Source organism: Solenopsis invicta, chromosome 15 (genome assembly GCF_016802725.1).
Source record: "Solenopsis invicta isolate M01_SB chromosome 15, UNIL_Sinv_3.0, whole genome shotgun sequence".
Lineage (NCBI taxonomy): Eukaryota > Metazoa > Arthropoda > Insecta > Hymenoptera > Formicidae > Solenopsis > Solenopsis invicta.
The window spans coordinates 8,939,871-8,967,713 of NC_052678.1; the positions used below are offsets into that span (position 1 = coordinate 8,939,871).

General features: G+C 34.3%; 1 protein-coding gene across 2 annotated transcripts; it reads right to left on the bottom strand.

The window, feature by feature from the left end:
• Window positions 1-338: 338 nt before the first annotated feature.
• LOC105194348 (uncharacterized threonine-rich GPI-anchored glycoprotein PJ4664.02) lies at window positions 339-8,978 on the bottom strand. Of its 2 annotated transcripts, none has more exons than XM_011159238.3 (5): window positions 8,065-8,978; window positions 7,309-7,883; window positions 6,700-7,224; window positions 3,850-6,315; window positions 339-3,698 (listed from the first exon to the last, which is right to left on the bottom strand). In XM_011159238.3, exons 1-5 carry the CDS (start codon window positions 8,895-8,897, stop codon window positions 3,535-3,537), a joined length of 4,563 nt encoding a protein of 1,520 aa, XP_011157540.1. In that variant the 5' UTR covers window positions 8,898-8,978; the 3' UTR covers window positions 339-3,534. The 2 variants fall into 2 exon arrangements, with proteins under 2 accessions (XP_011157540.1, XP_011157532.1); XM_011159230.3 differs by having other exon boundaries at window positions 3,850-6,318; window positions 8,065-8,977.
• Between the last annotated feature and the right edge of the window lie 18,865 nt (window positions 8,979-27,843).

Consider the following 27,843-nt stretch of genomic DNA (forward strand, 5'->3'; position numbering starts at 1 on the left):
TTTCTTTTATATAATAATTATAAGGTCCAAAAGGAATACCTTGTCAAAAAATAGAAATTTATATAAAAGAAAAAAATAGGGAAGAGAATTTTTAAGTTACCTTTTGTATCTTATAAAAAGAGGAAATAAATAGAAGAAAGGAAAGAGAAAGAGAAAGGGGGGAGAGAGAGAGAGAGAGAAAATATTCAAACCGAAATGTGTGTATAACAAAAAATAAGAAACATTACTATATTACACATGGAACGAACGAAAACAATTTGGATTCGGGATTTTATATAAACAATCGGTAGCACAAAAATCGGAAAAAATTAATAATAATAATAATTTCAATAAAACGATTTAAAGAAAACTCTAAACGCTCGTTTATTATAATGTACACTGCGCGATATGAAAGAGAGAATGTGGCTCTCTTATTTTTTATATTTGACATATAATTGTCCATAATATATTACAGTACTTGTTTAAACTTCCCGAACTTATAGTAATAGGTTTATTATATTAATTATTATATTAATATTAGGTATCATATACTCTCATTAACGCGTTAATGAGAATAATTCAAATGAATTCAGATCCTCCCCCCCCCCTCTCTCTCTATGTACAATTTTTAAAAGATAGACAAACAGCATCGTTTAATTGGCAACACGCGAGATTTATAATACATAACATTCTGGATAAGAATGAAGGAAGAAGAATACAAAGTGTATTTAATTCTGTAGCAATTCTTACACGTGTGTAGCGAGTGACACTGTTGCTCAATGTTGACTAATTTATCATTGATTGAATATGATATACGAGATGTTACGTCTCTAGCCAATATGTGTGCATATTTTATATTTTACGATGTCGTAGAATATAAAATATGCACATATCTTAGCCTTAGAGATGTAACATCAGCCTATACCATTCCATTCACAAGATATTTTTTAAACATAGATTTTATATATTTACAGAGTAGAAAAAGGGACAAGCCAAATATAAATTTATGTCAAATCATTGCAATACGATGCATTAATAAATATCGTTCTCTCATTTATCCAGAATGATCGCCGTTTTCTGTTTAATCGAATATACTTCTTTACACTGACAATGAGTAACGGATTTTCGTCATTCGTGAGTCAGCACGTTTGCACGTGTAAATAGGAAAGAAGCGATGACGATACAATTAGAGCTGATTGGAGAAACCCACGAATGCGGAAAATACGTTTAAGCGGGAAATGAGAACCTTCCCTGAACAACATACCCATATCCGTCATTTGAGTCGGCAGTTTGAGTCACGAATAACGGATATAATCCAAATTTTCTAGAAAATTCTTTTTTCGTCGTACAAGACGTGACACACACGTGTTTTTTTAAATTTAACATACTATCGTGCTAAATTTTGTTACATCGAAAAAAAAATAAGTTAAGTTAAAATTTTTCAGCTTGATTAAAATTTCTTCAGCTCAAGTATTTACATGTTTAACTTAAATACATAAATTACTTAAGCTGAAGAAATTTTATTAATCTAAAAAATTTAGCAAAGTTAAGAACTGTTTACTTAGTGTATACCACGAAATTTAGTAAATAATATTCAAAGTTCAAGTATTTTATGTATTTAAGTTAATTATGTAACGTGATTAAACTGAAGAAATTTAATGAAAAATTTAGTCAATAACTTTTTTCCTCACAATGTATAGGAGCAAAATTTCTTTAAGAATTGCACTCTACACGAGTAACGCCAGGAGAATACGAAAGGAGATTCGTTTATAACAAACGCATTTTCATTACTTAGAGACTTAGATCATAACTTGTATCTCGCAGAGACACCATAATCGCACAACTTGCCTCTGATGCGAAATTTTCCAAAGAATAAGAAGTATATATCATATCTTGTTTCCTATACTTCTGGCATGTGAAAATAATGGATTTATAACGAAAATATAGAGTAAGAATCCACGAACATCGGTTTCATATACCGATAAACAAATAGTACAGTTTCTGCTTTGTTATCAATAGGTCTTGAGACACAAACGGACGACATACAAATATAATCGTGAAGAAAGATGTGATTTAATCATATCGTTTAAAATCACATCGTTTTATCACATGCTAGTTACAAGTGTAGAGATAAGTTTGCACTTTCTCGGCTTTCTGAATCATGTGTTGCATTTTATTGTGCAACAACATGATTTGGTGACAGGAGACAGTCGTTTGAAGTTGCATTGAATTTTAAGTTTCGCACTAAAAAAAAATTGTTAACATTTGAAGCTATTAAAGTGTTTTGTTTCTGTTTTTAAATATTTAAAAAATTTTTAAACATTTAGATTTAATACTCTAAATTATTTGAGGCTGAAATCTTTAACAGCTTTAAACGTTTTAGTGTTTTAAATCTAAACACCGTTTAAAACTAAAACATTTTTAAGTATTTAAAAAACGGGAATAAAAATGAAATATTTTAATATCTTAAAATTAAACACTTCTTTTTTGAGTGCGTTTGCAACATTTATATCATTTCTCTTCCCAGTGAGTACATTAATTTAACAAGTATAGACAACACACTGCCGTGTACACAAGATTCTACCTCAACCGTCTGTAATAAGTTTGTTATTTTCGACAGAGATATCGAAATATATGTATAACGGAGAAGTCGAACTCGAAAAGACAAATATTTCAAGGACAAAATTTTTTTCTCACTGTTTTCAAAACCTTTCTCTCTCGCTTCCAAGATTATTGACTGCTTTCTTTGGCTAACATTTTACAGTTGATCTTTGAAAATACAGATCGATTAGTTTTCTACTGTAATATTTATATAAAAAACATTAGATAAAAGATTTTTATATAACTTATTTGAAAATACAATTGTTATGCACTTTTATGATATTTCTTTAATCATTCCACACATGGACAAATACAAAAAATGCACGTTATAGGAATCAATTGTTTAATAATATGGACTTAAAATGCATTTATCTTACATAACTTGTAAATTTCGATATTTAATATTTTATATGAAAATCAGAACAAAACAAAAAACATTTTACCAATACATTATAATTTTTGTTATTAATCTTGCTTTAACACTTTTACGTAAACAAAAAAATTTTTATACAAATGAGGAAGACCTATAATAATTTTATATTTGTCTTTTCGAATCAAAGCAACTTCTTCCTTACACATTTTTCCATAAAAAAATAACAAAGATATTGCAAGTGAGTCAAATTAGATAAAACATTCTACATAATATTATAGGATATATACTATGTACAAAATAGATATATCTAGCAACCGTCACCAAACGTATATTAAAAAACGTGATTGTTTAGTATTCCACGAATCTCTCCGTAATATATGTATTCAATCTCTCATTTTTATTTTATACCAAATTATATGTTAAATTATATCCAAATGCGACACATATGTATGTCGAAAGTACGTCTTTTTGCACACGACACAATACATATACGTATATAAAAGAATATAACTGAATAAACACTTCGAATATATGTTTTAAATAAAAATATGCACTCAGTCTGGCGGCATTTACATTCTCCATCATCTTGGTTTTCGCGTGCGAATTGTTCTAGATCGCGGTGCAGTAGATCCGCTTCCGATACTGAACATGCCGGGCGTCGAGGGATTGAAAGTCGGCGCTGCCGTGGTTCCGAAGTTCAGCGTAGGAGACGCCGGTGATGCAGTAAAATTGAATGCCGTTGTTGCTGAAAACAGAAAAATGCAAATGCAATTAGTATAATTGGTATAATTATATTTAGATTTATTCGTCTTATATCGAAAGTTGGTGTTTTTGTACAATTAAAATGTTTAACCATTACAATCGCATCATTATTAAAGCAATTTGTTTCCAATTACCTGGTTTAGCCGTTGGAGCTCCAAACTGAAACGGGACGGATGGTGCGCCTGTAGAATTATTACTTGCAGCGTTGAAGTTGGAGCCAAAGGAAAACGTCGTGTTCTGTTGCCCATCTTTCTGAGCGCTTCCGAATACGAACATATTATTTGTGCTTGCGTTATTAGCGTTACTAGCCCCAAAGGCTGGAACAGACGGATTAGATGTGCCGAAGTTTGAGCTGGTCGTGGGTGTCGCTCCAAACAGAGATTTGTTGTCGCCGAACGTCGTACTGCCGCTCGAGGCACCGAACGGGAGACTTGGAGGACTTTGCGTGCCGAAGGTGCTCGTTGCTGCAGGGATGCCGAAGGCTTCAGTAGCCGGAGTAGCATTCACTCCTCCGAATATGGGAACTGACGGTGCGTTATTGTCGGTCGAACCAAATATCCCGCCCGTTGTGCCACCGAAAGCCGGTGATGCCTGTACGCTCGTTGTCGTGCCTACATCAGGTGTTCCAAACGCAGGCGCGGGTGTCGTGTTGCTAGCAGTATCGAAGCCAGAAGTGATCGCAGTGGTAGAAATATTGCCGCTGGTGATACCGAACGCGGGCACAGTTGTGCCGGTTTGCGTAGTCGAGCCGAACATCGGCACCGTAGTGCCGCCGAACATGCTGCTTGTCGTTCCAAAAGATGTCGGGGACTTTGTCTGGCCAAAAATCGAGGTGCCACTACTGAACACTGAAGGCGTCGTAGTGATCGGAGTCGAATTAGCGTTAGTGTTGGAAAACAAACTGGGCGCGCTAGGCGTGCTGTTGGACGACGACGCAACAATAGTTGTTGGAACAAAGAGCGGAGGAGCTGTAGTTGTATTAAATATACTAGCAGTTTCCGACGTTGCTCCAGATCCTGATGCAGTTCCGAAAAGTGGTTGACTGTTGCTACCTGTACCAAATATCGTGCTCGTCGTTGGAATTGACACAGTGGCAAAAATGGATGTAGTAGGTGTGCTAAATTGTGAAACGTTGGTCGTAGGTGTGCCAAATTGCGGAAATGTTGTCGTAGATGCGCCAAATTGTGAAACGGTGGTAGCGGTGGAGGCTCCAAATGTAGAAATCGCGTTGCTACTTATCGTACTTAAGCTGGTCGTGTTGTTAGCAGTTGCAGCTGGTAAAGCTGTAGCTGGTAAAGCTGTAGCTGGTAAAGCTGTAGCTGGTAAAGCTGTAGCTGGTAAAGCTGTAGCTGGTAAAGCTATAGCTGGTAAAGCTATAGCTGTAGAAGTCGTGCTCGGACTATTGGAAGCGCCAAAGACAAATAGAGATTTGCTAATGGGTAAAGTAGACATCGAGGAAGTAGCGGACGTCGTGCCCAGCGAGAATGTAGATGCGCTCGACAGTCCGAATGTCGGTACCGTGGCAGTTGTGGCGTTCGCGGTGAACGAGCTATTTGCGACGATCGTCGTCGAAGGATTGGACGTAAAATTAAAAGATTTAGTAACTTGTGACAATGGCGTTACTTGAGTATTCACAGAGCTTCCAAAAGCATTCATTTTCGATTGAACGTTACTACTTGACTGGCCAAATATGAAATTATTAGACTTTGGAGATTGCGAAGTGGTATTGCTGCCTCCCAAAGTGAATAAAGGTGTGCTATTCGATGTGCTGCTATTTACAACACTATTGAAACTAGTGTTGCTAGTCACAGTAGTTGTACTGATCGGCAATAATGTCCCAGGAGATTGACGTGGCAAAGTTGGTATAGCAGCTTGGGTCACGGGAGATGAGGTGGGTTTGTTGCCGAAAGTAAAGATAGAAGTAGTTTGAGTATTCTCGGTGGTGGACGAACTAATAACCGCACTTGTTGTAACGATATTATTAATCTCGATTTTTTCTCGAGTTATAGTGCTAGGATTAATCGGCGCAAATGTCGAACTCGACGGCGCTTTATCAACTATCAAGAAATTAGTAGACTTCGATGAAGTTGGCGTAAAAGTATTACTACTGTATGTACTGGCACCAAAATTCGGTAAAGTACTGTTTGATGTCATAGCTAATGTCTCTGCGGCTGGTTTGCCGAAATTAAATGTCGGCGCTACTGTACTTGGAATCGAAGGTACAACTTTTTCCGAGGACTTCGCAGTGCTTGTAATCGTGGACGCGATTGACACGTTTGTTTGCTTCGTGGTTTCAATCGTCTTGGCGATCAAATTTGTTTTTTCCTTCGCGAGAATATTTGTTAGCACATTTGGTTGCGCTGGCGACGTTTTCGGTGAACAACTGAAAGTTGCGTCCGATTTTGTTTCGACTTTCGCACTGGGTCTCGACAAAGAGAAACCACTCGGTATGATGGCCGCGGTGGACAGCGGCGTGGTATTGACATTCGTTGTGGTCGTTGAAGAATTGAGAGTTGCACAACTGACTGGAAGTGTTACTGGTGGCGTGACCGTGTTAACGTCGTCCGCTTGAATCACGACATCCGGATTAATTTTGTTCTCTGCTGAAAATATAAATGAAATAGTTACATAAAAGACAAAAAATACATAAAAAATGTATGAAGAAAAGTGTGTTTTTAAATTCTTTAATCAATTATTCTTTAATAATGACAGCAAATGATAATTAAACTATGTTGTTTTATTCATCTTGATATACAGGATATCTAAAAAGTTTTTTCACACTTCAAATATTTTAGAAATAATTTAAAATTAAAAAAAATTGCGAAATACGTGATTGATCATTTTGAAGGGCTTTATTTTTTAAACCTAATCTTAGTAGAATAGTCATTGAATACATGGTCAAACATGTATTTTTCCACAATTTTAAATAGTTTTTGAAATACAAAAAGTAGAAACAGACTTTATAGACACTCTATACTACTTACCTTTCCCTGATATTGCATCAAACATACTTTGCAGCCTGGCTTTCATACTGGTTTGCCTCATATTTCGTATATCCTCTTTCTTTATTTCTTCTACATTGTCCGTCGCAAATTTAACTCTTATAACACTCGGCTCCTCCACGAGCGATTTCAACTGTTCGTTCCGTTCGGGTTCGGCTCTCATAAATAATTTATCCGTCAGTTTAATGGGTTTTGTTGGTACTGCAGCTTTCGTATTATCAGTTTCATTGGTACTTTTTACATTTTTATAAGTTACATGTTTATCCAGACTAAGCTTGACTTCTTTATTAGATGATTTCAATATTCCTTTTCCCAAAGAGAGTTCCTCTGCTTTCTTAGATTTCAGAGTATCAGGCTTGTTTGAATATATTTCTTTCAAGTCAGATGTACCAATGTCTGTATCAAAGTTCTGAGATAATGAAGCAGTCGGAGAATCATTAGACTGTGTACTTTCTAGAGACTTAAAATGCTTCTCAAAGTTGGGTGTATCGCTGTGTGATGTATCAACTGTATAAACACATTAACAATGATGAAAATCTGTGTACATCAAATAATCCGCTAATACATAATTAGATAAATATTGATACCTACCTGCTTTCCTCTTAACTCCAGCAGCAACATGGGCACTGGAACTTAAAGAGTTTATGATATCATAACAGGATCGTGTTTTTGTACGTTTCGCGGGTCTAACTTTATTCTGGGGAGAAAGATCCTCGTCCGATTTAGAAGAGTCATCTCTACTTCGCTTCTGCTTATTTTCTTCCAGAATTGTCTCCCTTTCCTCATTAAAGTATTCTGTTCTCTGTTTCTTGGCAACGTCAAAGCTAACATCCTCCGTTGACGCATGTCGTTTCAACGATATCTCTCGTAAAACTTGAACAACGCTGGTGGGTGATCTGTTCTCCGTATGACAAATGCTAGCTAGAATCTTTTGCTTTTCAGGTGGAGAGTACTTTGTTATATCTGGTGGCGCAACTCTGACCGTCACTGGCATTCTCATCTTTGTCAGCTTCGCATTCAACATAGGAATTGGATTTGCATAGAGATTAACTTTTGGAAACTGCCCAGTGCCATACTGTGATTGATGAATTAACTTAGTCTTTGCTTCCGTGGCGTATTTGGTTAATCTTGTTGTAAGACCTGGCGACGATACATCCGTGTATACCCTGCATTTGTAAAATAAAACCAGTATTGTAAAGCCAACAGATACACATAATTACATGGTATATAGAAAAACATGTTAAATTAAAATCCTGCAAATTTTTGTAGAGGCAATAAAAATAATACAATGAATATTAGAATAAATAAGAAACACATGTTAAATTATATTTACAGATATGCACTTACTTAGGATCAATATTATATCTCGTCGATGCCAATAATGGTCCAGCGACTGTCTGGACTGTTTTTATACCGGCTGGTCTCGGGCGCATCTTGGGACTAATGCTCATTCCCCATGGAGAGCCTTCAGGACTGAATTGTGTGACATTCTCCCCGCGGCTCAGGGTATGATTCTGAGCGTACATGGGTGACATCTTCTTGGTAGGTATTCCACGCATTTGGTTAACGTCACCATTTCGGGAGTTCTCTTCCCTACTAATAGATCTCAAGACCGGCGTGGAGGTGTGCTTGCCGTAGACGGGTTGCTGCTGTGACGTGCAATCGTAATCACCGACGTGATACAATCTACTGTCCGTCCCGAGCATATCGTTAACGCGCGAACGGTAAGGAACGCACGGGATCGGGCTCAAATGATCGATCAGGCCGAATCTGGACGACGACGACGATGATTCTCCACGCTTGATAGCGGCAGCGGCATAGGAGTCGCTGCTAAGCTGATAATTGCCCGTGCGTCGTCTGTCCATTCTGAATGGAGGGAAATGCTCGCGATAACAACGATTCGCACTATGCCAAAGCTTACGCACGAAACCGGTACCGTAGCCGTAGACGACACGAATCGCCGCGCCGAGCTCGTGGACCGCTTCACGAAGATAACCGAAAACGTGATACGCGTGCGGCGATATCAGACTGTCGTTGGCGAGCAGGGAGTAGCACGCGTACACTACTAGGAGCAGCGTGAATGCTAGAGCCAGGATCGCGCCCCAGGCGTTGTATACCAGTACACACCCGCACGTCACACTTATCAACACCACGACGCCGCGGTTGCCGAAATCCCACATAGTACTGCCTCAAGCGGATAACCTCCCCATGTTTGAAAAGAGCACACTCACCGCAGCCGTCGGAACATTGCCGCGTACGGTGAGATCATCGATATATATCGATACATTGCGGCCGCATGGATTCGACTAATCACAATGGAATGTGAGGAGAATAGTCGACTATCATTGGTTAATTTATATATACATATTTATATACACATAAACAAATTGCATTTTGCTTTCCTTATTCATTTTTTGAAAATTATAATTTATTTATATAAAATAAAATACTTTTAATTAATTAATAATACTTTAATAATACTCAATATTTAATTAATACATGGAATTAATAAGTAATAAATACTTTTAATTAATAATAAGTAATAAGTTAATGGCAGGATCTAGCTTTAATGATCAGATTATTAAAATTCTTCGTTCTGATTGGTTCATTTGATTGAACCGCAGACCGCAGTCAATATTACGCGTCCAGCCCAGTTTTACGAACGTACCGATTATACGTTTTGAGAGTCCGAGAGCAGAGAGGAACCTGAGAGCGGCCACGGCGGCCTTTTTCCTATAACGCTTCGAAACTCCCGTACACTAGTGACGCACATCTATTCTGGCCAGAATGGGAACTACGTGTCACATCCATTTTGCAACCCGCCGTTAAAAACAGTGTGGATGCTAGCACGGACAACAACCTACATCCATTTCTCGAGAGATGGATGTAGGTTGTTGTCCGTGCTAACATCCATTTTGCTGTAGGGGAAAGTAGGTAAATTGCACGCACCTAAGGGAAATTTATCGCAGTGAAGTGATTTTTAAAGTTGAAATCGATACGAGTACAGAAATAGAAACTTTAAACATTTTTTTATCATTATGTATTGTCATATTGAACAATTTTTTATTTGATAATGCTATATTCAGCAAAAAGAAGCAAGTGGTTAAACGAAAAAATTTCTCGGGCCTTGGGTAATTGTACGTGCGGTTGGATAAATGGACGCGGAGGAAAAATGAGGTTATAGCCCATTCTTTTAACTACACTACACTGCACTACACTGTACTAGTGGCACTATAGTTGATCTCACGTGGTCTCACGCCTTTCAAGATGGATGCGTAAAATTGTCGACGGCGGACTTGATTCGATAAATAAACAATTACTGGATGACTATTTAATTAAATTTAATAAACAATAGCTCAAAGAACGCAGGAAAAAACGTACTTTTGTTAGGTATAACAAAATTAAACGAATAAAGTAAAAATACAGACTTATTGCCTTATTTTCTGAACGCCAAAATCGCAAGAAAAATCATGATTTTACTTTTTCTTATTTTTTAAATTAACTACGTTTTTAAATGATATAACGTATGGTTATATATTTAAAAAATGCCTTCAGCCTACAAATATCGTCGTGATATAAGTTTTATTCATCGGGAAGGTGCCAAACCACGAAGCGTACAATTACCCAGTGCGTACAATAACCCTACTTTCCCCTAAATAAAATCTGACGCGTATCGCGTGTGTTGCATCCAGAACAGGGGTCGAGAATGTGCACAAATGATTAATTACGTCTACTTTCGCGTAATTTTTTATTTATTATAGTCTGAATTATTTACATTAACATTGATATTAATACATATCAATACGTTTATGCCCATATTTTGCACAATCATATTTTTACTTAAAAAAGATGTTTAATAGTAACAGAGAGAATTTGGTTCTTTAATAAAGAAACATTCATTTTACGCAGTACTTAAAAAATAATTGTAATTAACATCGCATCATATGATGAAGAAGAAATAAATGTCTTTCCACGAATAAATATACCACCTTTTTATTTTTACATAATTCTTTATTATTTAAATGTCTTCAAATTATGCTTTTGAAAAAATTAGCTTTTTTAATTTTTTTAAATCTTGACGCAACTCTCTCTCTCTCTCTTTCTCTCTTTCTCTTTTAACGTGATTGTCCTTTAATTGTTTAGACCTTCAGTTAGAGAGAGAAAGCATCGCGGTGATAGACATGGAGCAAGCGGCGATGTTATCTCTATGGATACCCTCCTCTTTACTCCCCTCTCGACCCTTCACGTTTTCCGTGCTACGTTTAGGCTGTAAAATTCAGAAAGAGGATTTCGGACGATTTCTGCGCAGGGACGTAGAGAGACTAGAAAGCGCCCACTCTTTTTTTATTATGTTACAATGGCATATACATGCATACGCATGATTTACAAATGACAATACGCGCGATTAACATGGCACAATAAATAATAATAATAATAATAATAATAATAATAATAATAATAATAATAATAATGTAATAAAAATCAATGAAATATATGGATACTTGAGTATTATTTTTATTCTCTAACTTACAAACGTGAAGATTATAGATCTGATTTTAATACAACCTTTTAACAGTTTTTACGAAATATCACGTAAAGATTAATCAAAACTTTAGAAAAAAAAATTAATAAAGAATTATATAATAATATACGATATAATGTATTAAAGTGTTAATCAGTAAAGTAACGGATTTTAATCAAATTCTTCTCGATATTAATCGATGGCAATTGTGGAAATAATGGAAATGGGATGGCAATGGGATGGAAATATTGGAATGAATGCAACGATGTTAATGGAATGGCAATAATGGAAATGATGATAATGACAATATATATAGCCTGACGGCAATGACGACAATGGTGGAAATGATGGCAATTATGACAATGTTCTCGATGTTAATGATGGCAATGGAATAGCAATATGGAAATAGAATCGCATAATGAAATGAATGCAATGATGGAAATGTTATCAAAAAAATGGCAATGATGGCAGTAATAAAAATGGTGGCAATGTCGGCAGTGGCGGCAATGGCGTAATAATAATGGCAATGATGAAAATGGGATGACAATGATTGCAACGATGGCAATAATGACAATGATGGAAAAGATGAAAAATAGGCCATCCCATTGGTTGGCATTGATGGAAAGAATACAATTATGGAAAGAAGGTAGTTACATTAAATCTTTTCTTTCGGCTGGCCCGAAATTTTACGCATTTCTTGTATTAGGAGTACAAATTAAAAACCGCCGTTTTCCAGTAGATGGCGCCAGCGGTAAATGCTGGTGCCAAACGTTAGATCAAAAATTTTAAATGTAAGGTTGGACATCTGGCAACAATTCCTTATCATTGCAGTTGTGAATTTTTATCGGCGTTATATATTTTTTTGTGATCGAAAATGTCGAAATTTGTGCCCAATAAGCGTCATTTGCGGGAAGTTTTGCTTTTTGTCTTCAATTCGAAAAAATCTGCGGCTGAGGCGCGTCGAATGATTGTAAAAACTTATGGTGAGGCTTCCATTAGTGAAAGAACGTGTCGAGAATGGTTCCAATGCTTCAAAAGTGGTGATTTCGGCGTAGAAGACAAGGAGCGTCCCGGACTGGTGAAAAAGTTTGAAGACGCACAATTGAAAACATTACTGAATGAAGATTCATCTCAAACGCAACAGGAGCTTGCAGATTCATTGGGCGTGACTCAACAAACTATTTCACATCGTTTGAAAACCATGGGAATGATCCAAAAGCATGGACACTGGGTGCCATACGAATTAAAGCCGAGAGACGTCGAACGGCGTTTTTTCGCGTGCGAACAGCTGCTCCAATGGCAAAAACGGAAGGGTTTTCTGCATCGTATTGTAACCGGCGATGAAAAGTGGATTCATTATGATAATCCAAAGCGAAAAAAATCGTGGGGCTACCGCGGCCATGCATCAACATCGGCGGCCAAGCCAAACATCCATGGCTCGAAGCTCATGCTGTGTATTTGGTGGGACCAGCTCGGCGTGATTTATTATGAGCTGTTGCAACCGGGTGAAATCATCACAGGAGCTCACTACCGAACACAACTAATGCGTTTGAGCCGAGCATTGCAGGAAAAACGGCCACAATACGAGCAAAGACACGAAAAAGTGATGTTGCTGCACGACAACATTCGGCCACATATTGCTCAGGTCGTTAAAACCTATCTGGAAACATTGAAATGGGACGTCTTACCTCATCCGCCGTATTCTCCTGACATCGCCCCTTCAGATTACCACTTGTTCCGATCAATGGCGCATGGCCTGGCTGAGCAGCACTTCCATTATTACGAAGAGGCCAAAAACTGGGTCGATTCGTGGATCGCCGCAAAAGACGAGCAGTTTTTTCGACGCGGGATTCGTATGCTGCCCGAAAGGTGGGAGAAAGTAGTGGCCAGCGATGGACAATACTTTCAAGAATAAGTATGTAACCATTTTTCAACAATCAATCCTCAAATTTTGACAAAAACGGCGGTTTTCAATTTGTACTCCTAATACGTAAACCCGATGGTAGTATCGTAGAAATTTGCAAAGCTAAAGGTATAACTCTTAATTTTGCAAACAATAAATTAATTAACTATTATTTTGTCATATCACTCGTTACAGATAAAGGAGATACGTCGATAACACTTCATTTTGACTCTATCAGACGTACGGAGCTTCATAACGTAATAACGAGTACAGAGAGTAAAACATGTAAGCAGAGATTTGATAAACGAAGACGGTACGGGCCTTATGGGTCGTTACCATACGGTCATTGTAATTTATAATTATTTGTTATATAATTGTATTTTTGAGCTTTTGAATAAAATATCTATGTATTATCAGAAGTTTATCGATTTTTCTAATATTTACCTGTATTACAATATAAAAGTTTTTAAGTAAAAACATCAGCCACCAAGCGTTATTTGTAAAAATGGATACACGGTGGAAACACCCTTGGACCTCTATGATCTGCGGTCCCACAGGCTGTGGTAAAACCTTTTTTGTGAAAAGATTTTTTCGGAATATGAATTTTATGAGTGATACCAAGTTTGACCGAGTATTATTTTACTATTCAGAATGGCAATCAGGTTACACCGAATATGGTGATAATGTCGAATTTCGTGAAAGTCTACCGCGAAATGATGACTACGCTGATGATCCACGGCCAAAGCTTATTGTTATTGATGATCTCATGCACGAAGCATCCGATAACAGTGTTATAGATTTATTCACGAAAGGGAGTCATCATAAAAACCTTAGTGTCATTTTTATTACACAAAATTTATTTCAACAAGGACGTGGTATGCGCGATATTTCATTAAATGCTAATTATATAGTTGTGTTTAAAAACCCAAGAGATCGGGCCCAAATACAGCATTTAGCGCGCCAAGTTTACCCTAAAAATACACGGTTCTTATGGGAGGTATATAACGATGTAACTACACCAGCACACGGTTATTTATTACTTGATTTAAAGCAATCCACACCGGAGAGTTATCGTTTTTGCACCCATTTCCTGATGTTAAGTACCAACATGTTTATATACCACGTAAAATACTAAAAGATAGGAGTACCGCACAGGAAATATCAATAATACGTATCTAATACTTTTACAAAATTTATCTGATATATAGATGTGTTTTTTAATGTGCTTAAATACGATCATGAATTCAAATTTTGTCAGTAGTCAAAATGTTTTTCATCTTGGTAGACAATGACGATACCATCGATGAGTTAACAGTTGAACAATTACAATATATACCAAAAATTATTTTACTACGGGAATTCGGTAATCACATAGATTATCTGTGGGATAAGCTTCCTGAGTATATAAAGAAAGATCCAGAAGTGTGTAGTTATCGCCGTTGTTTAAAACATTATAATCAAGTGACTCGACAACTGCATATTGATGGCCCAACGCCGCTAATTAAAGATTGTTGTAAAAGTAACAATAAAAGATCGGCTATTTAGTAAAATTTATAATGGCACCGCCCGTGCATATCTTATTTGGTCAAAAACACACCGCATTACTACGGGCCTTGTGTCACCTCAGTAATAAACAGCGTGTTGCTATCTTGAAAAAGGCCGACCCAAAACTTATTAGGTGTATATGTGAGTGTGCTTTAAACATATTACGCGGTAATGTGGCTCTTAAACACTCATATAAGCGTCGTTTGAAGCATCATGCGAGCATATTGCGACAATTAGTTGATAAACACGCTTCTTGGAAGAATAAGAAACGGCTAATCGTACAGCGAGGTGGTTTCTTACCATTATTATTAGCACCTATATTAGGTACCGTGTTATCTCGCCTTATAGGTGGAAACTAAAAAATAATGGAACACGCAAAAAAAATAGTCTTGATATCCGAAGAAAAAATTGCGCAATTAACACGGACATCGAACGATAGAACAATTCAAACTCCTGGTACGACGATAAGCAGACTAGATGAAGAAATGCTTGAAATTCTCAATTCAAGCAAATTTGCGGACGAAAGAGAAAAATGCAAGGCTTACTTGCAAACGTTACAACGTTACCTGTATTTTGTAGAAGAAGCAAAACGCAATATACCTACTAAATCTATTAATACTTTGATTGACACTGTTTACAAAACAAAGCAATCAAGATATTCGGAGGATGAAGAGGTAAAAACACCGGAACAAAAAGATTGTTTAGACGATTTATTTATTCTGGATAGCGTACCATCAAAATATCGACCAAAAGCTAGACTCTTATTAAATCATGGAGTAAACCTGCGGCTATTATTGCTAATACCGATGATCATACAAAATCCGGGACACACTGGGTCGCTATGTACGTCGGAAGGGACGGCATCGGACACTATTTCGACAGCTATGGGTTTGCAACCCATCATCCCCCAACATCTCAAACGACTTAGAAGAAACTGCAAAATCATACTCTACAACCCTCAACAATTTCAAAGCAACACTTCTGACGTGTGTGGACAATTTTGTGTTATGTTTGCGCATCTTAGGCGTACTGGGTTTGGCATGCATAAGTTTCGTGATATTTTTTTGAACGATTTATCACGAAATGATAAAATAGTTCGCGACTATTATAATTCGTATGTAAAACGTCATCAGCATTACATTTCGAAAAAAATCAATTTACGGATGGCGGTATTTCAAATTTGTACGGGTCGCTGCGGCCTCAAAGTTGTTATTCACGAAAATAATATATCTTACATTCCGAACAAATATGTAACCACCTAACAATTACAAGAATTGATGTATATTTTGAACGACATGTGATCAATAAAAGTTCATAATTAATAATGATACTTTTGTTATTACTGTATTTTTAAGAATGTATAACCAATAAATATATATATATATATATATATATATATTAAACGATGTGCTTAATTTAAAACCAACCTCCCATAAATTAAGTTAAGACTGAATCTTCTTTTGCAGTAAATAAAAAAATTTTTTATTAAAACAACTATAAGACATAGAAAATGAAAATTGAGGTAAATAATGTTGGAAAGATGTTGCAACAAAAAAAATATGAAAAAAGTCACTTAAAAATTTCACAAAAAGTTTTACTAAAAAATTTCGAACTTTGACTAATATAACACTTCCGTTTTTCACTTTAGCGTTTCTATACATTATGATAAGAGTTAGAACTCATACGGGGCTGTCAGAACTAGCGAAATATTGGCGAAATTAGCAAAAAAAATTTTACTTAAAAATTTCGAATTTTGATATAACACTTCCGTTTTTGACTTTAGCGATTCGACCCATTGTGATAAAAGTTAAAACTCTTCGGGGAGCTATCAGAAAACAGAAATATTAGAGAAATCCGAAAAAAAATTTTACTCAAAAATTTTGAACTTTGACTGATATAAGTCTTTTGCTTTTCACTTTAGCGAATCGATCCATCATGATGAAAGTTAGAACTCTTCTGGGGGCTATCAGAACAAAGAGATATTGGAGAAATTCCCAAAAAAAATTTTACTGAAAATTTCGAACGTTGACTGATATAATTCTTTCGTTTTTCACTTTAGCGATTCGATACATTTTCATAAAAGTTAGAACTCTTCGGGGGGCTATCAGAAAACAGAGATACAGGAGAAATGCACAAAAAAAGTTGTACTCAAAAATTTCGAACTTTGACTGATATAACACTTACGTTTTTCACTTTAGCGATTCGATCCATTATCATAAGAGTTAGAACTCTTGTAGGGGCTATCAGAACACGGAGATATTGGAGAAATTCGCAAAAAAATTTTATTCACAAATATCGAACTATGACTGATATAACGCTTTCGTTTTTCACTTTAGCGATTCGATCCATCATGATGAAAGTTAGAACTCTTCTGGGGGGTATCAGAACAAAGAGATATAGGAGAAATTCGCAAATAAAATTTTACTCAAAAATTTCGAACTTTGACGGATATAAGTCTTCCGTTTTTCACTTTAGCGATTCGATTCATCATGATAAAAGTTAGAACTCTTCTAGGGGCTATCAGAACACAAATATATTGGAGAAATTCGCAAAAAAAATTTTACTCAAAAGTTTCGAACTTTGACTGATATAAGTCTTTTGTTTTTCACTTTAGCAATTCAATCGATCATGATAAAAGTTAGAACTCTTCTGAGGGCTATCAGAACACAGAAATATTGGAGAAATTCGAAAAAAAAATTTTACTCAAAAATTTCGAACTTTGACGGATATAAGTCATTCGATTTTCACTTTAGCGATTCGATTCATCATGATAAAAGTTAGGACTCTTCTAGGGGATATCAGAACACAGAAATATTGGAGAAATTAGCAAAAAAATTTTACTCAAATATTTCGAACTTTGATGGATATAAGTCTTTCGATTATCACTTTAGCGATTCCATTCATCATGATAAAAGTTAGAACTCTTCTAGTGGCTATCAGAACACAAATATATTGGAGAAATTCGCAAAAAGATTTTACTCAAAAATTTCGAACTTTGACGGATATAAGTCTTTCGATTTTCACTTTACCGATTCGATTCATCATGATAAAAGTTAGTACTCTTCTAGGGCCTATCAGAGCACAGAAATATTGGAGAAATTCGCAAAAAAAATTTTACTCAAAAATTTCGAACTTTGATGGATATAAGTCTTTCGATTTTCACTTTAGCGATTCGATTCATCATGATAAAAGTTAGAACTCTTCTAGGAGCTATCAGAACACAGAAATATTGGAGAAATTCGCAAAAAATATTTTACTCAAAAATTTCGAACTTTGATGGATATAAGTCTTTCGATTTTCACTTTAGAGATTCGATTCATCATGATAAAAGTTAGAACTCTTCTAGGAGCTATCAGAATACAGAAATATTGGAGAAATTCGCAAAAAAAATTTTACTCAAATTTTTCGAACTTTGATGAATATAAGTCTTTCAATTTTCGCTTTAGAGTTTCGATTCATCATGATAAAAGTTAGAACTCTTCTAGGGATTATCAGAACACAGAAATATTGGAGAAATTCGCAAAAAATATTTTACTCAAAAATTTCGAACTTTGACGGATATAAGTCTTTCGATTTACACTTTAGCGATTCGATTCATCATGATAAAAGTTAGAACTCTTCTAGGAGCTATCAGAACACAGAAATATTGGAGAAATTCGCAAAAAATATTTTACTCAAAAATTTCGAAATTATACGGATATAAGTCTTTCGATTTTCGCTTTAGAGATTCGATTCATCATGATAAAAGTTAGGACTCTTCTAAGGGCTATCAGAACACAGAAATATTGGAGAAACTCACAAAAAGATTTTACTCAAATATTTCGAACTTTGATGGATATAAGACTTTCGATTATCACTTTAGCGATTCCATTCATCATGATAAAAGTTAGAACTCTTCTAGTGGCTACCAGAACACAAATATATTGGAGAAATTCGCAAAAAGATTTTACTCAAAATTTCGAACTTTGACGAATATAAGTCTTTCGATTTTCACTTTAGAGATTCGATTCATCATGATAAAGTTAGGACTCTTCTAGGGGCTATCAGAACACAGAAATATTGGAGAAATTCGCAAAAAATATTTTACTCAAAAATATCGAACTTTGACGGATATAAGTCTTTCGATTTTCACTTTAAAGATTCGATTCATCATGATAAAAGTTAGGACTCTTCTAGGAGCTATCAGAACACAGAAATATTGGAGAAATTAGCAAAAAAAATTTTATTCAAATATTTCGAACTTTGATGGATATAAGTCTCTCGATTTTCACTTTAGAGATTCGATTCATCATGATAAAAGTTAGAACTCTTCTAGGAGCTATCAGAACACAGAAATATTGGAGAAATTCGCAAAAAATATTTTACTCAAATATTTCGAACTTTGATGGATATAAGTCTTTCGATTTTCACTTTAGAGATTCGATTCATCATGATAAAAGTTAGAACTCTTCTAGGTGCTATCAGAACACAGAAATATTGGAGAAATTCGCAAAAAAAATTTTTTTAAGAATTTCGATCTTTGATGGATGTAAGTCTTTCGATTTTCACTTTAGCTATTCGATTCATCATGATAAAAGTTAGGACTCTTCTAGGGCCTATCAGAACACAGAAATATTGGAAAAATTAGCAAAAAAAATTTTACTCAAATATTTCGAACTTTGATGGATATAAGTCTTACGATTTTCACTTTAGGGATTTGATTCATAATTATAAAAGTTAGGACTCTTCTAGTGGCTATCAGAACACAAATATATTGGAGAAATTCGCAAAAAGATTTTACTCAAATACTTCGAACTTTGATGGATATAAGTCTTTCGATTTTCACTATAGCGATTCGATTCATCATGATAAAAGGTAGGACTCTTCTAGGGCCTATCAGAACACAGAAATATTGGAGAAATTCGCAAAAAGATTTTACTCAAATATTTCGAACTTTGATGGATATAAGTCTTCCGATTTTCACTTTAGGGATTCGATTCATCATGATAAAAGTTAGAACTCTTCTAGGGGCTATTAGAACACAGAAATATTGAAGAAAATCGCAAAAAAAAATTTTACTCAAAAATTTCGAACTTTGACGGATATAAGGCTTTCGATTTTCACTTTAGCGATTCGATTCATCATGATAAAAGTTAGGACTCTTCTAGGGGATATCAGAACACAGAAATATTGGAGAAATTCACAAAAAAAATTTTACTCAAAAATTTCGATTTTTGACGGATATAAGTATTTCGATTTTCACTTTAACGATTCGATTCATCATGATAAAAGTTAGAACTCTTCTAGGGGCTATCAGAACACAGAAATATTGGAGAAATGCGCAAAAAAAATTTTACTTCAGAATTTCGAACTTTGATGGATGTAAGCCTTTCGATTTTCACTATAGCCATTCGATTCATCATGATAAAAGTTAGAACTCTTCTAGAGGCTATCAGAACACAGAAATATTGGAGAAATTCGCAAAAAAAGTTTTACTCAAACATTTCGAACTTTGACGGATATAAGTCTTTCGATTTTCACTTTAGCGATTCGATTCATCATGATAAAAGTTAGAACTCTTCTAGGGGCTATCAGAACACAGAAATATTGGAGAAATTCGCAAAAAAAGTTTTACTCAAAAATTTCGAATTTTGATGGATATAAGACTTTCGATTTTCACTTTAGGGATACGATTCATCATGATAAAAGTTAGAACTCTTCTAGGGGCTATCAGAAACATTGGAGAAATTAGCAAAAAAAATTTTACTCAAATATTTCGAACTTTGACGGATATAAGTCTTTCGATTTTCACTTTAGAGATTCGATTCATCATGATAAAAGTTAGGATTCTTCTAGGGGCTATCAGAACACAGAAATATTGGAGAAATTCGCAAAAAGATATAACTCAAATATTTCGAACTTTGATAGATATAAGTCTTTCGATTATCACTTTAGCGATTCCATTCATCATGATAAAAGTTAGAACTCTTCTAGGGGTTATCAGAACACAGAAATATTGGAGAAATTCGCAAAAAGATTTTACTCAAATACTTCGAACTTTGATGGATATAAGCCTTTCGATTTTATCTTTAGTGATTCGATTCATCATGATAAAAGTTAGGACTCTTCTAGGGCCTATCAGAACACAGAAATATTGGAGAAATTAGCAAAAATATTTTACTCAAATATTTCGAACTTTGATGGATATAAGTCTTTCGATTTTCACTTTAGGGATTCGATTCATCATGATAAAAGTTAGAACTCTTCTAGGGGCTATCAGAACACAGAAATATTGGAGAAATTCGCAAAAAATATTTTACTCAAATATTTCAAACTTTGATGGATATAAGACTTTCGATTTTCACTTTAGCGATTCGATTCATCATGATAAAAGTTAGAACTCTTCTAGGAGGTATCAGAACACAGAAATATTGGAGAAATTCGCAAAAAACGTTTTACTCAAAAATTTCGAACTTTGATGGATATAAGCCTTTCGATTTTATCTTTAGTGATTCGATTCATCATGATAAAAGTTAGGACTCTTCTAGGGCCTATCAGAACACAGAAATATTGGAGAAATTAGCAAAAAAAATTTTACTCAAATATTTCGAACTTTGATGGATATAAGTCTTTGGATTTTCACTTTAGGGATTCGATTCATCATGATAAAAGTTAGAACTCTTCTAGGGGCTATCAGAACACAGAAATATTGGAGAAATTCGCAAAAAAAGTTTTACTCAAAAATTTCGAATTTTGATGGATATAAGTCTTTCGATTTTCACTTTAGCGATATCGATTCATCATGATAAAAGTTAGAACTCTTCTAGGGGCTATCAGAACACAAATATATTGGAGAAATTCGCAAAAAAAATTTTACTCAAATATTTCGAACTTTGATGGATATAAGTCTTTCGATTTTCACTTTAGCGATTCGATTCATCATGATAAAAGTTAGAACTCTTCTAGGGGCTATCAGAACACAGAAATATTGGAGAAATTCGCAAAAAATGTATACACAAAAATTTCGAACTTTTATGGATATAAGTCTTTCGATTTTCTCTTTAGCGATTCGATTCATCATGATAAAAGTTAGAACTCTTCTAGGGGCTATCAGAACACAGAAATATTGGAGAAATTCGCAAAAAAATTTTACTCAAATATTCGAACTTTGATGGATATAAGCCTTTCGATTTTCACTTTAGGGATTCGATTCATCATGATAAAAGTTAGAACTCTTCTAGGGGCTATCAGAACACAGAAATATTGGAGAAATTCGCAAAAAGAATTTTACTCAAATATTTCGAACTTTGATGGATATAAGTCTTTCGATTTTCACTTTAGAGATTCGATTCATCATGATAAAAGTTAGAACTCTTCTAGGGGCTATCAGAACACAGAAATATTGGAGAAATTCGCAAAAAATATTTTACTCAAATATTTCAAACTTTGATGGATATAAGACTTTCGATTTTCACTTTAGCGATTCGATTCATCATGATAAAAGTTAGAACTCTTCTAGGAGGTATCAGAACACAGAAATATTGGAGAAATTCGCAAAAAACGTTTTACTCAAAAATTTCGAACTTTGATGGATATAAGCCTTTCGATTTTATCTTTAGTGATTCGATTCATCATGATAAAAGTTAGGACTCTTCTAGGGCCTATCAGAACACAGAAATATTGGAGAAATTCGCAAAAAAAATTTTACTCAAATATTTCGAACTTTGATGGATATAAGTCTTTCGATTTTCACTTTAGGGATTCGATTCATCATGATAAAAGTTAGAACTCTTCTAGGGGCTATCAGAACACAGAAATATTGGAGAAATTCGCAAAAAAAGTTTTACTCAAAAATTTCGAATTTTGATGGATATAAGACTTTCGATTTTCACTTTAGGGATTCGATTCATCATGATAAAAGTTAGAACTCTTCTAGGGGCTATCAGAACACAAATATATTGAAGAAATTCGCAAAAAAAATTTTACTCAAATATTTCGAACTTTGATGGATATAAGTCTTTCGATTTTCACTTTAGGGATTCGATTCATCATGATAAAAGTTAGAACTCTTCTAGGGGTTATCAGAACACAGAAATATTGGAGAAATTCGCAAAAAGATTTTACTCAAATACTTCGAACTTTGATGGATATAAGCCTTTCGATTTTATCTTTAGTGATTCGATTCATCATGATAAAAGTTAGGACTCTTCTAGGGCCTATCAGAACACAGAAATATTGGAGAAATTAGCAAAAAAAATTTTACTCAAATATTTCGAACTTTGATGGATATAAGTCTTTCGATTTTCACTTTAGGGATTCGATTCATCATGATAAAAGTTAGAACTCTTCTAGGGGCTATCAGAACACAGAAATATTGGAGAAATTCGCAAAAAAAATTTTACTCAAAAATTTCGAACTTTGATGGATATAAGTTTTTCGATTTTCACTTTAGCGATTCCATTCATCATGATAAAAGTTAGGACTCTTCTAGGGGCTATCAGAACACAGAAATATTGGAGAAATTCGCAAAAAAAGTTTTTCTCAAAAATTTCGAACTTTGACGGATATAAGACTTTCGATTTTCACTTTAGAAATTCGATTCATTATGATAAAAGTTAGGACTCTTGTAGGGGTTATCAGAACACAGAAATATTGGAGAAATTCGCAAAAAAAATTTTACTTAAGAATTTCGAACTTTGATGGATGTAAGTCTTTCGATTTTCACTTTAGCGATTTGATTCATCATGATAAAAGTTAGAACTCTTCTAGGGGCTATCAGAACACAGAAATATTGGAGAAATTCGCAAAAAGATTTTACTCAAATATTTCGAACTTTGATGGATATAAGTCTTTCGATATTCACTTTTGCGATTCGATTCATCATGATAAAAGTTAGAACTCTTCTAGGGGCTATCAGAACACAAATATATTGGAGAAATTCGCAAAAAAAATTATACGCAAATTTTTCGAACGTTGATGGATACAAGTCTTTCGATTTTCACTTTAGGGATTCGATTCCTCATGATAAAAGTTAGGACTCTTCTAGGGCCTATCAGAACACAGAAATATTGGAGAAATTCGCAAAAAAAATTTTACTCAAATAATTCGATCTTTGATGGATATAAGTCTTTCGATTTTCACTTTAAGGATTCGATTCATCATGATAAAAGTTAGAACTCTTCTAGGGGCTATCAGAACACAGAAATATTGGAGAAATTCGCAAAAAAAGTTTTACTAAAAAATTTCGAACTTTGATGGATATAAGTCTTTCCATTTTCACTTTAGCGAATCGATTCATCATGATAAAAGTTAGAACACTTCTAGGAGCTATCAGAACACAGAAATATTGGAGAAATTCGCAAAAAATATTTTATTCAAATATTTCAAACTTTGATGGATATAAGACTTTCGATTTTCACTTTAGCGATTCGATTCATCATGATAAAAGTTAGAACTCTTCTAGGAGCTATCAGAACACAGAAATATTGGAGAAATTCGCAAAAAATGTATACACAAAAATTTCGAACTTTTATGGATATAAGTCTTTCGATTTTCTCTTTAGCGATTCGATTCATCATGATAAAAGTTAGAAATCTTCTAGGGCCTATCAGAACACAGAAATATTGGAGAAATTAGCAAAAAAAATTTTACTCAAATATTTCGAACTTTGATGGATATAAGTCTTTCGATTTTCACGTTAGGGATTCGATTCATCATGATAAAAGTTAGAACTCTTCTAGGGGTTAACAGAACACAGAAATATTGGAGAAATCCGCAAAAAGAATTTTACACAAATATTTCGAACTTTGATGGATATAAGTCTTTTGATTTTCACTTTAGAGATTCGATTCATCATGATAAAAGTTAGGACTCTTCTAGGGCCTATCAGAACACAGAAATATTGGAGAAATTCGCAAAAAAAATTTTACTCAAATATTTCGAACTTTGATGGATATAAGTCTTTCGATTTTCACTTTAGGGATTCGATTCATCATGATAAAAGTTAGAACACTTCTAGGAGCTATCAGAACACAGAAATATTGGAGAAATTCGCAAAAAACATTTTACTCAAAAATTTCGAACTTATACGGATATAAGTCTTTCGATTTTCGCTTTAGAGATTCGATTCATCATGATAAAAGTTAGGACTCTTCTAGGGCCTATCAGAACACAGAAATATTGGAGAAATTCGCAAAAAAAATTTTACTCAAATATTTCGAACTTTGATGGATATAAGTCTTTCGATTTTCACTTTAGCGATTCGATTCATCATGATAAAAGTTAGAACTCTTCTAGGGGATATCAGAACACAGAAATATTGGAGAAATTCGCAAAAAAAGTTTTACTCAAACATTTCGAACTTTGACGGATATAAGTCTTTCGATTTTCACTTTAGCGATTCGATTCATCATGATAAAAGTTAGAACTCTTCTAGGGGCTATCAGAACACAGAAATATTGGAGAAATTCGCAAAAAAAGTTTTACTCAAAAATTTCGAACTTTGATGGATATAAGTCTTTCGATTTTCACTTTAGGGATTCGATTCATCATGATAAAAGTTAGAACTCTTCTAGGGGCTATCAGAACACAGAAATATTGGAGAAATTAGCAAAAAAAATTTTACTCAAATATTTCGAACTTTGACGGATATAAGTCTTTCGATTTTCACTTTAGAGATTCGATTCATCATGATAAAAGTTAGGACTCTTCTAGGGGCTATCAGAACACAGAAATATTGGAGAAATTCGCAAAAAGATTTTATTCAAATATTTCGAACTTTGATGGATATAAGTCTTTCGATTTTCACTTTAGCGATTCCATTCATCATGATAAAAGTTAGAACTCTTCTAGGGGCTATCAGAACACAGAAATATTGGAGAAATTCGCAAAAAAAATTTTACTCAAATATTTCGAACTTTGATGGATATAAGCCTTTCGATTTTATCTTTAGTGATTCGATTCATCATGATAAAAGTTAGGACTCTTCTAGGGCCTATCAGAACACAGAAATATTGGAGAAATTCGCAAAAAGATTTTACTCAAATATTTCGAACTTTGATGGATATAAGTCTTTCGATATTCACTTTTGCGATTCGATTCATCATGATAAAAGTTAGAACTCTTCTAGGGGCTATCAGAACACAAATATATTGGAGAAATTCGCAAAAAAAATTTTACTCAAATATTTCGAACTTTGATGGATATAAGTCTTTCGATTTTCACTTTAGGGATTCGATTCATCATGATAAAAGTTAGAACTCTTCTAGGGGCTATCAGAAACATTGGAGAAATTAGCAAAAAAAATTTTACTCAAATATTTCGAACTTTGACGGATATAAGTCTTTCGATTTTCACTTTAGAGATTCGATTCATCATGATAAAAGTTAGGACTCTTCTAGGGGTTATCAGAACACAGAAATATTGGAGAAATTCGGAAAAAAAATTTTACTCAAAAATTTCGAACTTTGATGGATATAAGTCTTTCGATTATCACTTTAGCGATTCCATTCATCATGATAAAAGTTAGAACTCTTCTAGGGGTTATCAGAACACAGAAATATTGGAGAAATTCGCAAAAAGATTTTACTCAAATATTTCGAACTTTGATGGATATAAGTCTTTCGATTTTCTCTTTAGCGATTCGATTCATCATGATAAAAGTTAGAAATCTTCTAGGGCCTATCAGAACACAGAAATATTGGAGAAATTAGCAAAAAAAATTTTACTCAAATATTTCGAACTTTGATGGATATAAGTCTTTCGATTTTCACTTTAGGGATTCGATTCATCATGATAAAAGTTAGAACTCTTCTAGGGGCTATCAGAACACAGAAATATTGGAGAAATTCGCAAAAAAAATTTTACTCAAAAATTTCGAACTTTGATGGATATAAGTCTTTCGATTTTCACTTTAGCGATTCCATTCATCATGATAAAAGTTAGGACTCTTCTAGGGGCTATCAGAACACAGAAATATTGGAGAAATTCGCAAAAAATGTTTTACTCAAAAATTTCGAACTTTGATGGATATAAGTCTTTCGATTTTCTCTTTAGCGATTCAATTCATCATGATAAAAGTTAGAACTCTTCTAGGGCTTATCAGAACACAGAAATATTGGAGAAGTTCGCAAAAAAAATTTAACTCAAACTTTCGAACTTTGATGGATATAAGTCTTTCGATTTTCACTTTAGCGATTCGATTCATCATGATAAAAGTTAGAACTCTTCTAGGGGCTATCAGAACACAGAAATATTGGAGAAATTCGCAAAAAGATTTTACTCAAATATTTCGAACTTTGATGGATATAAGTCTTTCGATTTTCACTTTAGCGATTCGATTCATCATGATAAAAGTTAGAACTCTTCTAGGGGCTATCAGAACACAGAAATATTGGAGAAATTCGCAAAAAAAATTTTACTCAAATATTTCGAACTTTGATGGATATAAGTCTTTCGATTTTCACTTTAGCGATTCGATTCATCATGATAAAAGTTAGGACTCTTCTAGGGCCTATCAGAACACAGAAATATTGGAGAAATTAGCAAAAAAAATTTTACTCAAATATTTCGTACTTTGATGGATATAATTCTTTCGATTTTCACTTTAGGGATTCGATTCATCATGATAAAAGTTAGAACTCTTCTAGGGGATATCAGAACACAGAAATATTGGAGAAATTCGCAAAAAAAGTTTTACTCAAACTTTTCGAACTTTGACGGATATAAGACTTTCGATTTTCACTTTAGCGATTCGATTCATCATGATAAAAGTTAGAACTCTTCTAGGGGCTATCAGAACACAGAAATATTGGAGAAATTCGCAAAAAAAATTTTACTCAAAAATTTCGAACTTTGATGGATATAAGTCTTTCCATTTTCACTTTAGCGATTCGATTCATCATGATAAAAGTTAGAACACTTCTAGGAGCTATCAGAACACAGAAATATTGGAGAAATTCGCAAAAAATGTTTTACTCAAATATTTCAAACTTTGATGGATATAAGTCTTTCGATTTTCACTTTAGCGATTCGATTCATCATGATAAAAGTTAGAAATCTTCTAGGGCCTATCAGAACACAGAAATATTGGAGAAATTAGCAAAAAAAATTTTACTCAAATATTTCGAACTTTGATGGATATAAGTCTTTCGATTTTCACTTTAGCGATTCCATTCAT

Bases quoted from the DNA above. Each gene is read 5' to 3' on its own strand.
- LOC105194348 (XM_011159230.3), bottom strand. From the start codon at position 8,897: ATGTGGGATTTCGGCAACCGCGGCGTCGTGGTGTTGATAAGTGTGACG. The intron at 7,884-8,064 runs GTAAGTGCATAT...TTACAAATGCAG, and splicing joins AGATATAATATTGATCCTAA to GGTATACACGGATGTATCGT. The intron at 3,699-3,849 runs GTAATTGGAAAC...TTCTGTTTTCAG, and splicing joins AGCTCCAACGGCTAAACCAG to CAACAACGGCATTCAATTTT.